The sequence below is a fragment of the Physcomitrium patens genome, chromosome 12, assembly GCF_059467195.1.
Source record: "Physcomitrium patens ecotype Gransden chromosome 12, ASM5946719v1, whole genome shotgun sequence".
NCBI lineage: Eukaryota > Viridiplantae > Streptophyta > Bryopsida > Funariales > Funariaceae > Physcomitrium > Physcomitrium patens.
The window spans coordinates 9,738,517-9,753,227 of record NC_143421.1 but is presented as its reverse complement, the minus strand read 5'-3'; the positions used below and the strand labels follow the sequence as shown (position 1 = coordinate 9,753,227).

At 43.2% G+C, this 14,711-nt stretch overlaps 3 protein-coding genes across 6 annotated transcripts; 1 reads left to right on the top strand and 2 right to left on the bottom strand.

Moving 5' to 3' along the window:
* Positions 1-4,343, bottom strand: LOC112289545 (cardiolipin synthase (CMP-forming)). Of its 2 annotated transcripts, none has more exons than XM_024534803.3 (8): positions 2,900-4,343; positions 2,342-2,408; positions 2,040-2,114; positions 1,740-1,791; positions 1,366-1,451; positions 1,150-1,224; positions 720-814; positions 1-490 (listed from the first exon to the last, which is right to left on the bottom strand). In XM_024534803.3, exons 1-8 carry the CDS (start codon positions 3,403-3,405, stop codon positions 322-324), a joined length of 1,125 nt encoding a protein of 374 aa, XP_024390571.1. In that variant the 5' UTR covers positions 3,406-4,343; the 3' UTR covers positions 1-321. The 2 variants fall into 2 exon arrangements, with proteins under 2 accessions (XP_024390571.1, XP_024390572.1); XM_024534804.3 differs by having other exon boundaries at positions 2,519-4,124.
* Positions 4,344-4,775: 432 nt separating this feature from the next.
* LOC112289546 (transcription factor KUA1) lies at positions 4,776-8,426 on the bottom strand. Of its 3 annotated transcripts, none has more exons than XM_090254848.1 (4): positions 8,111-8,426; positions 6,821-7,158; positions 6,115-6,323; positions 4,776-5,910 (listed from the first exon to the last, which is right to left on the bottom strand). In XM_090254848.1, exons 2-4 carry the CDS (start codon positions 7,077-7,079, stop codon positions 5,308-5,310), a joined length of 1,071 nt encoding a protein of 356 aa, XP_090110974.1. In that variant the 5' UTR covers positions 7,080-7,158; positions 8,111-8,426; the 3' UTR covers positions 4,776-5,307. The 3 variants fall into 3 exon arrangements, with proteins under 3 accessions (XP_090110974.1, XP_090110975.1, XP_024390576.1); XM_090254849.1 differs by having other exon boundaries at positions 6,821-6,993; XM_024534808.3 differs by having other exon boundaries at positions 6,821-6,985; positions 8,111-8,359.
* Positions 8,427-11,371: 2,945 nt separating this feature from the next.
* LOC141045997 (uncharacterized) lies at positions 11,372-14,184 on the top strand. The gene is made up of 2 exons (XM_073537608.2): positions 11,372-12,794; positions 13,646-14,184. Exon 1 carries the CDS (start codon positions 12,112-12,114, stop codon positions 12,640-12,642), a length of 531 nt encoding a protein of 176 aa, XP_073393709.1. The 5' UTR covers positions 11,372-12,111; the 3' UTR covers positions 12,643-12,794; positions 13,646-14,184.
* The last annotated feature ends 527 nt before the right edge of the window (positions 14,185-14,711 follow it).

The following is a 14,711-nucleotide window of genomic DNA, read 5'->3' as shown; positions in this document are numbered from 1 at the left end:
TTTTGATATGTAAATCAAATTGTATTTGATAAGGCGAAACCAAAACTAGGATTTGGAAGCAGACCCTACAAAGCCGCTGGATCTTCTCCTCCCACTGCTTCAATTTTAAGCAGAACTTGAGGCATTGGAATCCCCGTCCAATACATGTGGATCTTTCCACTCAGCGATTTTACTTAAGAATAAAAGCCAGGAATGAAGATAACGAAGACGTGCTCAATTAAGGCGCTACCTAAGATAGTATTTAGCTCACAAAATAAAAGCTATACAACGCAGCCTGGTTCTTGCTATCATCCATTGCATAATACTATATATTCTGTGCACTCAACTACGATTAAAAGTTTCCATCTTCCGAGAGCTTGGTCCAGCAACACGAGTATTTGCCCGCTGAGGAAGGTGTGTAACTCCACCAAGTAGCGTTGGAACTGGTCTTCGAAAATATATCCAACCATATCCTGCCCAGGACAGTGTCGTAGTTGCCACCACTGACCAGCTGCATCAATTCATAAACACACAAATGTCAACACAGACAAGATTAGTCTCGCAGGGAGGTTTCGCATCAGTATAAATAGTAACATAAGAATACCGATGAAACTTTTGAAGATACATGCACGTGAAAAATTAAAGGAATCAATGCACAAAGTGCTGATTATAAAAACTTGACGAAGGAGATATCTAGATGGTTATCTACGCTACAATTGCAATGTCGCATGAAAACCCACCTCAGAATAGGGACAAGGGAATATGTATCCTGCATCTCCAAGGCTGGGAGCATGAGAGCAGTGCCAACAAGCGCCAGTTGCAGCACCATGTTCACCTACTCCACAAATCAAGCTCTTTCCACATTAACTTAAAATTCAAGTTTGCATCACTACTGCTGTAGACTAAAAAGCTGGGTCACTTAATAATCATCGCCAGAAAGATAAAATGAGCAACTCTTAGAAAATATTTGTCGATCATGCATTAGTTTAGAGATTGCACTAAAAATTGCCGTGCGCCCACACTGCATCCCTACTAATAGAGATGGCAGAGTAACTCGGAACTTATTTGGTCCAATGAAAGAAACAAGAGAACATATAATTTTGATAATTGAAAGAGAGTGAAACTGCAAAGTACTACCCGTATTGGTATCCAAACAAACTGAAAGACTACCTTGCTTATATATAGAGGTTCAACCTTCTCCACACCACCTTTTCCAATTTTGAAGAACTCCCCCAAGCCTGACCACTGTTCATGAACGCCAGACATCAGAGTTTGACTATTCTTGATGGGAAAATTAAATAGCGCAGGGCACAATGCAGAGGTTGAAAACATTGACACGCCGAGCAAAGTCTACCTTGCTTATCCAGTTCGGTCAAGAGAAATCACCTGCCAACGGAGTGAATATGCACGGTAGACGAAAGAGCCAACCAGAAGGGCACCATCACGGGCTACAATCAGCGCAACCAAGGCAGCTGCCAGGCTAGAGATCCGTCAGTATTGATCAACCGTGAGATCCTGTTGATTTCATAAAAACTGAACAGAAAAGCTATACACCGACGTACCCCGTGTCTAACTCAAAGCTTCCAACATACCATATCAACATTATGAGCTACTCCATTCTAGAGACCGCAGATATAGCCAACCTAAAAGGTAGTCACACAACCAACTGTTATGATATAGTGTTGCTAATTAGACTAGCCTCTAAAAACTTTACCTATTACCAATTACCACTGATAAAAATCCATCACAAAGCCACTTACGGTGTAAGAGACCAGAATATGCCATTGATACAGCCACACAACCCACTAGAACCTGCATTGATATGGCAATGAGATCATCACAGGTACTCAATTTGTGCTTAAGAATAAACAAAACAGCTATCCTTGGCATCTCGTGATATTCCAGAGAGGGCCTTACGAATCTTTTAATTTAACAGAGAGTCGGCACCCTACAACTCACAACGTATATCTCATTGCCAAAACTTATCAGTTAGGAGCATATAAACATATCCAAAAAAAATACTTCCCCAATCAGAACCTCTGTTTGTCTGCTGAACAAACCTTATCAGCAAGTGGATCAAGGTAAGATCCGAGAACTGAGTTGATCCCCTGCCGACGCGCCATGTAACCATCGAGCTGCAACATCCACCGCAAATCTGAAGTCAACCTCTATTATGATAATCAAAATTTTCACCCTCTGGTACAGCTACGCGTGACTTTCAATGCATCGTGATCAATCGTGATTTATCCTGCGAAGCCCATGTAAGACGAAAATTTCAAGCTTTGTAAAATTATGAATATGACAGAATTCCAATACATACATATACGCAAAGAGAAACCAAGGAATAAACCAAGATGCTTACCCAGTCACTTCCTCCGGCTATCACTAAGCAGATAAGCGCAGATTTCGCTAAACCCTGCGTTATCATCCTGCACCGGCATCCACTTTCATCAGGCAACACTCAATCCATAGTCAACCCACGATCCTCTCCTTCAATGAAGACTGAAATGTCAGTGAGAGAAATAAACTAGAGGAATACCTTGGCTGGGTCAGCAACATTCTAATGGGCATGTCCAACCGACTGTCGGCACATGCTTTGCACGTTTTAATGAGAGTAACATACAAAACCTCCAGAGTAATATATCAAGCAAGAGGTCCTATTCATACAACGCTTACACTAAGGACGGATATCGCTGACTATTTCGAATGAATCCCTCTAAGTAACTATAGGACACACAGCCTCTATTTCTCTAGAATTCAGGTCGAGATGGGTTTACATTGTCTAGAAAATATATCTCTGAAATCGTTCCGAATGCGTGATTGGTGCGTTTTCCAAAAAGAATGATGAGGAAAAACAATCCTGGTAAGTAGATTATCTAAATAAAACAAATGGTTTATCATGAAAACTCTGAAAATATACCATGCTAGCAAGGGACCAGATAGAAGCCGACTGATGGAGATCGCGTTCGGCCAGTTTACGACCTCTTCCTTGCTCCAACCTGAAGCGTTAACTCCTTTGGTGTCAACGGGAGGACTGGGACTACATTCACTCTCAGAGTTCTGACTCTGCTCTGTACGTCCACTAGTTCCGAACATCTGCCCCGATCCATCTGCCTCCTCCACTCGTCGTTCTGTGGAGAGTGGACTGCTCGCAAGTGAAAAAACGTTGCTGAGAACGATTTTCCCCGGCACAGCAACATAAGAAACGGGCCAGCTCCTTGCAGAACAGGACAAGAAATGACGCAGGGGAATAGATGAAGAGTTCTTGGGTGAAGTATCTTTCACCCGCTCCTGAGGCCTTTGAGGACCTAGAAATCCAGGTTCACATTGGTGAAGGGACGCCAATGGGCGAACCCTTGCTGCATTTTGAGAAAGTGATGAGTAGAGGCGCCACGCAGCCCAATGCGCGCGTTTAGAAATCCTCATGATCCTTAATATATTGCATCAACTAGGAGGAGGTACTAATCAGAATGCACAACAGAAAACCATATAATTTCTGAACGTCTAAGGATTGGTACTCTTCTACCATACTCGCTGAAACGAACGGTTAGTGAAACCAAGTTGCACTCGGTGCACTTCCAAAACGCTATCAGTCTCCCAACTTCAAATTGCATTCTCCAGCTTATTCAAAAAAACATAAAAGCTTGAAGCCACTTTAATTACTCTTTAAACCTATTTCATCATCTCCAGGAATTCTGAAAACAACTTTGAGCTCAAAAACCTGCATCACTGAAGCTACGCAGCTTCCATTTACTAAACCCTACACCCAACAGACTCAAAACAGGGGCGGAACGACAACATCCCTCACACGGCCGTGCACACGTTTCAAAAACGGAAACCAATAGAGGGAAAAGAATCCAATGACTCCACGTTCACAAAAAAAACCACGATCCGAGCGTACAGACTTCAACTCTTCCCCCCATTCAAACAATTGCGGCGCTAGCTAAAAGACAGCATTCACTACTAATCCGTCGTAGTACTCTTCCCATCCCCGCCCACCTCTCCCATCGCGTCTCGTCATGGCTCGGAGACGCGCGCTGAATCTATCCAGATTCGCAAGCAATTCTGGGTCATCTCGATTCCGCACGCAGATGTCGCAGAATCTGCAAGAGCGACGTCAAAATGCGGCGACACAGGGCGAGGACTAGGTCAGGCTTTCGTTTAAGAATCGGTGTGTTGGGTAAAAGAGGAGGCTAGACTGGTACTTTCTAAAAATGACTCCTGTTTAACCATCTGGCGAACGAGATGGCAAGTGCCGATTCGGTGAAGCCTGGTGCGGATGTGTAGGTACAGAATCAAAAGTCTGCAGTTTGGATAATTTGTGGATAGTGCTACCATTTCCTGGGATCCTTGTGGGCAACGGCATTCATTGGAAATAAGTTACGCACTGTAGCAAGGAACCATCCAGGCGGGATACTGTAACTAATAGCATCTTGGAGCTATCGTGGGACGCGCATGCAAATCAGGTGAATGGTGTTACGATATTTTTCTCTTGTGGATACTTCATGAGTAACAGTGTCCACTGTCAACCCATGTTGGTGTGATTTGATATCATCAACAGTGTCGGAATGGCAAATAAATATATATCAGAGAAAAAGAAAAAAAACAAAGATCAATGCATTGATACTTTCGCTACAGAATGCACAGGTTGTAATGCATTTACGTGTTGAATTCTGATGAGCGGGGAAACAGGCAATGACGATGACTAAAAAATAGTGCAAATCTTACACAAGTAGGCAGCGAGAGAGAACAATAATGAAAAGAACGTAATCAAACTAGTGAGTAATCCCGACACATTCAAGGAAAAACTATAGCGGTATATTTGATTTCAAAACGACTTACGTCCAGAAACACAGTTCATTTCGTCAAATTGGAAGGGTCATAAGCCCTAAAAGGATATGAAAACCTCAAAAGCAGCCAAGCCGCGATTATACGGATATGGCTAACCGGCAGACCAGAATTCAATGCACCTCAGCCTTGTGCCTTTGCTGGCAAGGCGCTGTGGATTGATTGTTACATTCAACGTTCCGTTGGCTATAACCCCTTTGGCAGGAGGGACAAGCCGCCACCAAGCTGTTGTCTCTCTGCCCACTGATTTCGTAGTTTACAACCTGGCATCTGAGCAGCATATGGCAGAGAAATGAATTCGTAGCTATTTACATAAGAATTAGTCTACAGAACCACAGACGCCCTTCCTTTCCAGAATGAATTACACCCAACGCCAGCCAGGATGAATCACATCTGTAAGCACCATATCTACACCTCACTCAACACAACTCAACTCTAATTCCGCATCAAATCAAAACCTCGAATTCTTTTTGTTCTCCCTCACACCACACCAATCGCATTGCTACTTGAGTTGATGCTGCTTGTGCTGACATGGAACGCAGACGAGCTCCTCGATGGTTGATCCAAGAGCTTCAGAGTAAGTTGAGAGGGTTCAGGAGTAGATAGTCCCAAGTTTAATTGCGACATGTCCTTCGTCTCATCGACGCCAACATTCAGAGGTTCTGTTGACAACTTCGCTGTGGGCCTTAACACCTTAGAATCCGCAGAGTTTACGGGCCGGTTGTATCCCCGTGGCAGCATTGAAAACATGGGGAAGGGATAGGGAATACCCATTGCACCGCTAGGTCCGGAGACAGGAATGCCCATTGGTCTCATTGCGCGAGCTGCATCTCCATTGAAGTTCACGGCAGATGTCTCAGGTATCTGTTCCGAAGCCCCCAACGCGACAGGTCCCATGGACATAATGGGTACAGCCAAGGAGGTTGGAGGCAGCATAAAAGGTCTAATAAATCCATGTGAACTGTTAGGATCATAGAATACCCCCGGGTACGTAGAATTTGGTCCTAAGCTTAGCTGATGCAGAGGGGCTGACATATCAGGAACAGCCTTGGTTGTTGGCTCCTCCAATATCGGGGTAGGACCCTGCACAGTCCAAAGAGAGAATTTTGACATTGTCATACAAATAAATAAAATCAATCCAAGAACTTAGTCTAAGGTTACAAGATGCTTCTTAGACCTTTTAAGAACTAAAGAATACATACCAGATCCCGAAGTGAGGCATAGCACGAACCAATTTACTTAGTTCGTCACTCACGGTCCACGATAACTTGAAATTTGAAGACATACCGTTTCAGAAACAATGTCGAAAAGACTCGATCGCCTCTTTCGCTTGTTTATGTTACTTTGTCTGATAAAATACTTCTGCGCATGACTGGCCACCTGGGTTGGTGTCCTGGTTTGCACAAAATTTCTTGATATACCCCTCCAATCTCCCTTGCCAAGCTTCTGAAGCCCTAGCAAAAATAATCTGTGTTCCTCTTCCGTCCAAGGTACACCTGAAGTCAGCAAAGTCAAGCTTAATCACTACCAACATTAAAAAAGAGGCGTCAAAGAAGAAATTGAGCCCGAATTTGTCGAACTCCTCCCTGATCCCTCCAGATATGCTCTAGAATCACAAGACTTCAATTATGATTTAGACCGAAGAGACAACGGTTCCTTGAAGAATATTTCGTACTCGGGCGTAAAGTTCAGATGATATGATCCTCACACGCTGTCATAACATACCAACATTACTCTTTCGATCATTGAGTATCCCATCTTCTTCAGTCAACATTGTTAAATTGAAAGACCATTAGAAACTTCATAGTCATTAGAAAGATTGAAATTTCATACAAAAAGTTGACACTTAAACGCTGAATCTACCTTAAACTTACAACACGAAGCCCTCTGTGTTCATCTACGCATACTTAATTGTCATGACTACAAAGCACATGAAGCGGCATCCATTGATCATAATAGATTAAGAGAAAGCCAATAGAAAAGAAACACTGACCTTTCTTTCTTTCCCTGGTGTTGTTTGATGTCTGTACGAGACCATCTGAAACGTAGCCATCGCCACCTGCTCCAGACTCGGAATGACTAGGTGGAGAAGAAGGATTATTGGGGCTGGCGTAGTGGCTTAGGTTACCCATACTCACACTCTTCCTCATCACCCCATCTGTGAGCCTAACACCAAACAGCCTCACGCCTCGATCAGGGCATGTCCTTGAATTATGACCGTTATGACCACAGTGGGAGCACCCGCGAGCCATCTCAGTCTCTAGGGAGGCCAGCTTGCTAAAAGAAATCGCTCGCTTCCTATGCGTCAGGAATCACAGGCCTGACGTAACACTGAAATGTTTTGACAAACAGAAAGGGAGGGAAGTTGAGAAATCAACCAGATTTAAAAGAAAAGAGACGAGGGATGGAGGGGGGATAAAAGCAAAGAAAACAAGTCCAAGAAAATTACTCGCCGCCCTACAGAAGCCCCACTGAGCACCCAAATCTTAAACTCAAGGAGAGAGTCGATCGGGGATCGGGGATTGGGAAGCTCCGAAATAGAAACTAAAAGACCTGAGAAGTAGGTGAACTTCGAAGGTGGAATAGAAGAAAAGGTGAACCAAAACAAAGCAAGCTGCTAAGTAGCGATCCCAAAGCCGAGAACCACAGGGCTGCTACAGACCCCCGAGACGGAACTGGAAAAATGCTTCAAGAAGAGGGAATGAGAGAATATGGACCACGTCAACGCTGAAGCAACGCCTGGAAATGAGACTCTCTTTCTTTCTTACTAAGTTCCAACACAACGACTTCCGTAGGAAACTTTCTCAGATCGCCGATCAACCAAGCGATCGTGCGATCCCACAATTTCTAAAGCGTACTACCTTAGGTGAGGCTACGGCCAGCACGAGCGAGCAGCGAGACTATGCAAAGCAAGCTGCCGGCGGCTTCTTCTCCAGTATGGGAAAAAATAAATAAAATAGGAGCACGCGGATCAAAACAACCCCCTCACGACCACTCCCTTCACGCCCACCTTCCACACTCAAGGACTACGAAGCACTCCAAAAATAAAAAATAAATAAAAAGTATGCACATATACTCTGAAAGCAAACCACAGTTAATACTCCGCGAATAAATTACACCCGACTGCGCATGTACAACAATCAGGCACTCACTCACGCCGCACAACCAAGTTGCAACAACAACAACAACAACAACCATGAACTAAGCCCGAAAATGTTTAAATATAAAAACACCGGACCCTAGCGAGAAAACAAGCTGCGAGAGGCGGCGATCGGCGACTTACAGAAACGACAGTGAAAGCTGCGGCAATGCTCCACTACGCTGCCGATACACTGAGTGCACAATCCAGACGTCGGCGAGTCCCGAGAGAAGTTGGCAGCAGCCGCCGCGAGACCGAGTTTGTGTGTGTGTGCGATTGTGTGTGCTTGGCTGTTTCCTTGGGCGTTGCTACCGCCGGCCTCTGTAGACGCGGGTTATTCCTGATGCAATGAAGGAAAGGAAATCAAAAAGCTACTACAGAGGGATCTGCGGAAAAGCTGTCTGCAATAGCCTCAAGGCGGGTTGCTCCTCTTTCTTGCTGGCTATGGCGGTGGATGATTGACATCCCATTTGATGGTAACTTGTGGATGTGCTATGTCATTTGGCATCACGGGTGTGGGGCTCATCGGGACCTTCGTTCTCATCCGCCCCCCACGTGGGAGGTCGAAGAGCATGGTTCCATTCCTCCAAAGGAACATTCTATTTATATCCCATGCTAAATTAGGTTTCTCGTTTCGACTCTCCACCCTTGGACTCCTCAGATGGTTTCCTATTGGATTTTCTCATAACCGCTCTTGAGGGTGGATCCTGTCCCTGTTCCCACTACTGCGACTTTTACTTTCCGGATAATTCAATAGCTCCTTGTTAAAGTAGGGGATTTGTAATATTATACACCACTGTGTTGTGTACGCGTATATTTATGTCACGTATGTCCACCTTGTTCCCTATGTTGTTCCCCAAAATTTGAGGCCCCCACTGCAGTTTAGAAAAAAAAAAAAAAAAAAAAAAAAACGAAATTTGAACCCCCGACATTGTTCACAATGGTTGGCCTTAAAAAAAGGAATTAAGGGTGGGACCACGCCTTATAGATTCCACTGAAAGTGCCAAACCACTTGGCAAAATGAACTCGTTCATGAATGTGCGCGGGGACGGGTCACCTAGGATTGACTGGTCCCCAATCCCGCTCTCTTTCCACTCAAGTCCGAGTCAATAAAACGGCTATGCAAACGTGCCACACTCTTGTACTCTATCCCACACACACATATACTCTCACACATTCATCTCCAGACTTCTCTGATTACTCAGTTTACAGGGATACCGTCCGTTCTATAAATGGCAGGGATCCTCATTCAGTGGGGGGCGGGGTCTCTAACCAGTGTCAGCCCAGGAAACTTCCCCTGTGCCCACATTCATAATCTGCGCTCTCTTTTCCTCCATCTGGCGCTCTGTAGATGATGCACCGCCGGTTAGTAATTAGCGTGTCCGTTTTGTGTTCTGGGAATGTGGGTTTTTTTTTTTTTTTTTTTTTTTTTTTCCCATCTGGACAAGACTGGCCTTCGTTTGGACGAGAGCCACTAGTTCTATTGGCTTCCTCTTGAACGAGAGTGGCGCTTGATTTTGGGGGGGGCTTTGACACGATCATCCAAGTGGTGGACAATTTCCAGAGGCACTATTCATGGAAGGGGAGAGACTATTCCACCTATTTGCCTTCATCCTTTGTAAGGAGGGCCATGTGCCACCCTGCCTCAGTTGCCTACAAGCCATCGAGCCCCTGGTTCTACAACTCCTCTCTCATGGGAATTTTTGGATGAAATGAAGCGGCTCTCTCTCTCTCCTTCGAAATTCATCCATTCCCTCCAAGAATGTGTGCCCATTGAACCCACTGGATGCTGGTAGAACCTCCAACTTGCTCTGGATGAATGTATCATCATCCGATGTCTCGAATGTTCGTACATCCGTTCGTGCGATCCTCATTCAATGTTGCAAATATCCATTTGTGCCCATGTAGCCCCAACAAACAGCTTGGAAGGTGCTACATTGCCATTGTTAGTGTAACTCTCGTTACATGTATGAAGTAGAGTATGTAAACTTTTTCTTTTTCTTTTTCTTTTTCACGTGTCATTTACATGTGATTTAGAACAAAATACTCGAGAAATTTTCAAGTACATATGAAAGTCTCGTGTACTCCTCAAATATAATTGAAAATTTAACCACTTGAGGCTTCAACATGTTTAGAATACTCTTTATTGGAATATCAATGAGATTGAAAGTTCATAGACACTTTGATGCAGTGGTTATATTTGAAATATAAAGCAAGAAATATGTGTTATTGAATTAGGTTTCAAATCGTACACTACATAATTTATTGTAGAAACCTTAAATATTATACTTTTGACAAAACACATAATATAACTGCATATTTTAAAATTATTGGTGTTGTGTAAATTTGAGAATAAAATAATGGAACGTATTACAAACTTGCCATGAAATAAAGGTATGAATAAAATAAAAGAATAAAAAGAAGGAAACCTTTGTTTGAAATGACTTCAAAAAAAAAGGAAAAAAAGGAGGTTACTAAAAACGTAATAAAAAATTAATTGTTTTGAGAATTATATTTGTAAAAAATACATACAAATATACCCCTAAGAGGTGAAAAACTTAAATTTTAATGAATAATTTACACAATTTCAAAAAATTCTATCAAGGTTTTCAAACATATAAGTATATAAATATATAATTTATGGTAAGTATATTAATAGCAACTTAATTTAATGTGAAAATGTTCAAAAAATTAACAGCCCTTCTGTTTTTATAATTAACCTACTGGTACAAATCAAAACTAATTGTTTAAGCATGTATGATGGTGGATACTTTTTTAATGAGATGTGTAGTTTTAAACAATTCGAAATCATATTAATGAATACACTTTAAAAATAAAATAAAAATAAAGTTATAAACGAGTCATAAAAATAACGACCCTGTAACGTTTGAAGTGATACATTCAATTTTTTCTTGTGACAGAATTGAATGAAATGTGTTTGTATGAACTTACACATGAATGAGTGCACATGATAATTGATAAATCGTATCTTTAAAATAAAAAATATATATTTACTTGATGCACAATGTATTTGATGAGCGATCTGGGCTCAGCCCAGCTTCGTGGACTAATAACGTGGTTGTGGGTATTTACTATTCATAATTCATTGTGTATTATATCTACCTCAATGTTTGGGATGTATTTTATTATCATAAAAAACTTAAATTATTTAATAAACATTGAAAGTTATAATTTAATATATATATATATATATATTTACACACACACATTTGGTTAAATCCGAAGATAATATACAATAAATATCTGGAATTCCTGGAGTGGGGAGAGGGAAAGGCAAGGTTTGGACGACGATCCAAGCACGGCATTAATGATACAAACGCAGGGGCAGAGCGCGGCTCAGATAAGTTTAGCCCTCGAAACTGGGCTGAGACCGGATCGCTCGCTCGCTCGTGTCGTGTCAGACAGAGCGTGCCCCAGAAGTAAAAACCATCGCAGTAAAGCGAAGTCCGATCAGCGGCTCACAATCATATTGCCGCGGAGCTGAAAGTACTGGTATACCGGAGCCATCAAATGCGTTGGCGCTGAAGGCGGAGAGTGAGCTGGGATGGAGATCGAAGGAGGGCGAGGCACGGAGATGTGCGACGAGTGGGTTCGAGCCCACGATCTATAATTGATCGATTGAAGTGTAATGCTGGGCACTGCGAGGAAGGATCACGGCGAACGCATAAGGACCCTGTTGTGAGAAACGGAGGGAAGCGTGGGCACGTAAGCGCACGGTCATTGGGTGCATGACTTTCTGAGATTCCAAGAAGCCGCGGCGGGAACGCAGCTGATTGGAGCAACTCCTTCCTTACGGGAGGGGGTGACCCGGCCTGGCCCCCCGCTGTCGTTGCTTCGTTGTGCTCGCGGGCTGTCGACGCAACCGCCAGCAACAGGCGCTGACACCATGGATCGATCGATCGTTCGATCGATCGAGCATTCTGACGTCCTCTGCCATCATGTGTCTCAATTGCTCATGTCACATAGTCGTGTTGATTGCACGAGAACATGCAGACAGATTACTTCCCCAGTGGCCTGGGCACTTGGTTCTCGTTCATCCCGAAGCGAGAGACCTGGATCGGCGCTGGCGTTTTGCTCTGGGTCCATAACTGATTCTTTGTACTGATCCTCTGATCTGGTGCACGATGGTCACGGAGGAACGGGCTGAGCGCGAGAGCGTCTCAGTCGGACGTTTCCTCGTTAATAGATCTGGATTCTATCGGTGGGGTGTGAGCATATCTCATCGCGGTTGGTTTCGCTTGATGCAAGTGCAATCGACGATGGAGCAAAGCCGGAAGGAGTGTGTGGGGGAGGACCGACATTGGGAGCAATTCACGGTCGCGGTGGACGATAGTGCCGGTTTTTCTCTTTGGAGATGGGTGCAGAATCGGGCCTCTGACCCAGGTGGATTTGTATCCGATAAGCACAACGGGAATAGGGAGCAGAGGTGCAAGGGTCCTCCAAAATTGGGGTGTTGCCTGGAAGGGGAGGATGGGAGCCAATGCTGTGCGGAGTGTTTGGTGCCCAGTCAGATTTGCAGCGCGCAGGAGGGCGGAAATGGGCTACCTCCGACTCTAAGGGATTTGCACGGAGGGGCGCAGTCTTGGGCTTATATGCAGTCGCAGTGGAGGGTGGAGAGCGATTCGAGGCGGGACCCCTTGGGGTTCCCTTGCTAAATGTTACCTCGGCCGTGGGCATTTGTGCTTGCTCCGAATCAAGCAGGATCGATGCACCAGCGAAGATGTTTCCATCGATGGTCGAAACGACGACTGATCCAATTCCCATGTGGAAACTGACGCCTCGTGCTGTTCGTCGTTGGGTGTATTATGTAGCATCTTCCACCTGATCCATAAAAATCAAACAATAAAAATATAAACCAGGAACATAATCCATCTCTTGATCCATCTAAGGTATACCGCACACGGCAAACCGTCACGGAACTACTTCTTGTGCACTCACTATAGAAGCCAGCCCAATATCCAGGATTTGAAGCATTATTTGAACGATTTTCTTCAACCTCCAGTGACTACAGTACCTGCCCACTTCCAGTTCGAACAGTTCCGGTAAAACTTTCCTGGGGAACTATTTCCATCAGGTTGTTATATAAATCCTCGATTCCCACACATGGAGGTTTTGGATCAGTTCTACTGACGTCGTATTACGAAACGAAATCCAGGATATGACGGTCCTGAGAGGGCAAGGTCAAAACAGATCTCTTCCCCCAATTCCAGAACATGATGGTGCGGACTTGCTATGGAATTAAAACTGGCACAAGAAAAAAAAGGGCCTCGACCTCCCAGTCAAACTCCAACTTAGATCAAGTCGTGGATGTTGAAACTGCTCAATGCCCTTCCTCCTTCCTTCCCTCCCTCCTTCCCTTCCCTTCCTGCCAACCTTAACCACTTCGAAGTAAAACCTTGACCAACTCATTTTCCTGTCCAGCAACTGTGTCTTCGCATGAGAAAGCTTACACATATCTATCTACAGCTACCGAAATTTCTGCAACTAAACTAATCGATCGGTGGTGGTCCGCGTGTGGAGATTGCGCTAAACAACGGATTGTAGTTCGGCAGTGTCCCCTCATAACAACTTGTTGAATCTTAGTGTTTTTTTCATTTGTTATTATTATTCTTATTATTATTAATACTAATATTCAAGTGTGGCTGTGGGTAGATTCAGTTGGTAAGTGTGTGAGGCCCGTTGTGAGCGAGAGGCTGGTGAATGGTAGCCGGCCAAGGCGCTATCCGATCAGGTTTGGAGCAGGGATTGCGGTTAAACAAGACCCCCTACATAAGTGGCCCGCTTCTCTTTGACTCTAATGCATAGTTGGGTCCACACAGCTTGAATATGCTTCGTCAGTGGTCACCATTCTTGCCTATCAGAAATGGGGACCAAGAAGAATCAGTTAATAGTGCTTTCGCACGCCTTCAAAAGCTTGTCTTTACATGGAATCCTTTGATTCTCTTCAGTGTTGGAGTCACTGCTTTTAGCTCAACCAATTTGTTGAAACATATGCATGGTGGTTTTTTTTACCAAGGTACAAAAAATCTTGATGGGAGGCTTTTATCTTACTTTTTATTTTTTAAGAACGTAGTAATTCATAGAACTGTTTGCACTGTCAATTATCTATGAGTTAATCAGTTCAATGCACATGTAATTCAAGTGTTTTGCAAGAATAAGGACTTTTAATAATATATTCCAAATGCATTTTCTTCCAAGTACTTTTCCTCGACCTTAAAGTACCCCTCTACTTTCTTGCATTGGATACTTTGGGTGGGTAACAAAATCCCATGTTCATAATCCTAGCCTTTGTCCTCATTCTTCCTCTTCTCGTAGCCCTATTTCTCTTGTCTCTTGTCCCAACTCCCTTCTCTCTATCATCTTCCATTCTTATTTTCTTTGTCCCCTATACTCAACCTCTTCCTTTCTACTCTTCTCAATTTAACCAATATTCTTAGAAATAACAAAAACATCTATTGATACAAATTTCATTAAATCAAATTTTTAGCAAAATGAAGTATAATATCATTTATATTTTTTAATATCAATTAATTTAATTTTCAAATAATACTTAAGTATATCTTTAAAAAAAATTAGAAAAACCTTGAAAATACTATACTAGACAATAGAAAAATTCAAGAGTAAAAACACAACACTATTATAAGCATAATTTTTTACAAACAAAAAAACCATAGTTAATTCGTTTAAAGATATTTTTTTTGTCATAGATTTAATTTTGAATAAG

Excerpts from the sequence above, each read along its gene's own strand:
- LOC112289545 (XM_024534803.3), bottom strand. The coding sequence starts at position 3,405 with ATGAGGATTTCTAAACGCGCGCATTGGGCTGCGTGGCGCCTCTACTCA. Across the intron at positions 1,452-1,739 it reads ATATTCTGGTCTCTTACACC|CTGCCTTGGTTGCGCTGATT; the intron begins GTAAGTGGCTTT and ends CTAGCCTGGCAG. Across the intron at positions 815-1,149 it reads AACCTCTATATATAAGCAAG|GTGAACATGGTGCTGCAACT; the intron begins GTAGTCTTTCAG and ends TTTGTGGAGTAG.
- LOC112289546 (XM_090254848.1), bottom strand. The coding sequence starts at position 7,079 with ATGGCTCGCGGGTGCTCCCACTGTGGTCATAACGGTCATAATTCAAGG. Across the intron at positions 6,324-6,820 it reads CACCAGGGAAAGAAAGAAAG|GTGTACCTTGGACGGAAGAG; the intron begins GTCAGTGTTTCT and ends TGCTGACTTCAG. Across the intron at positions 5,911-6,114 it reads TCGACATTGTTTCTGAAACG|GGTCCTACCCCGATATTGGA; the intron begins GTATGTCTTCAA and ends TGGACTGTGCAG.
- LOC141045997 (XM_073537608.2), top strand. The coding sequence starts at position 12,112 with ATGGTCACGGAGGAACGGGCTGAGCGCGAGAGCGTCTCAGTCGGACGT.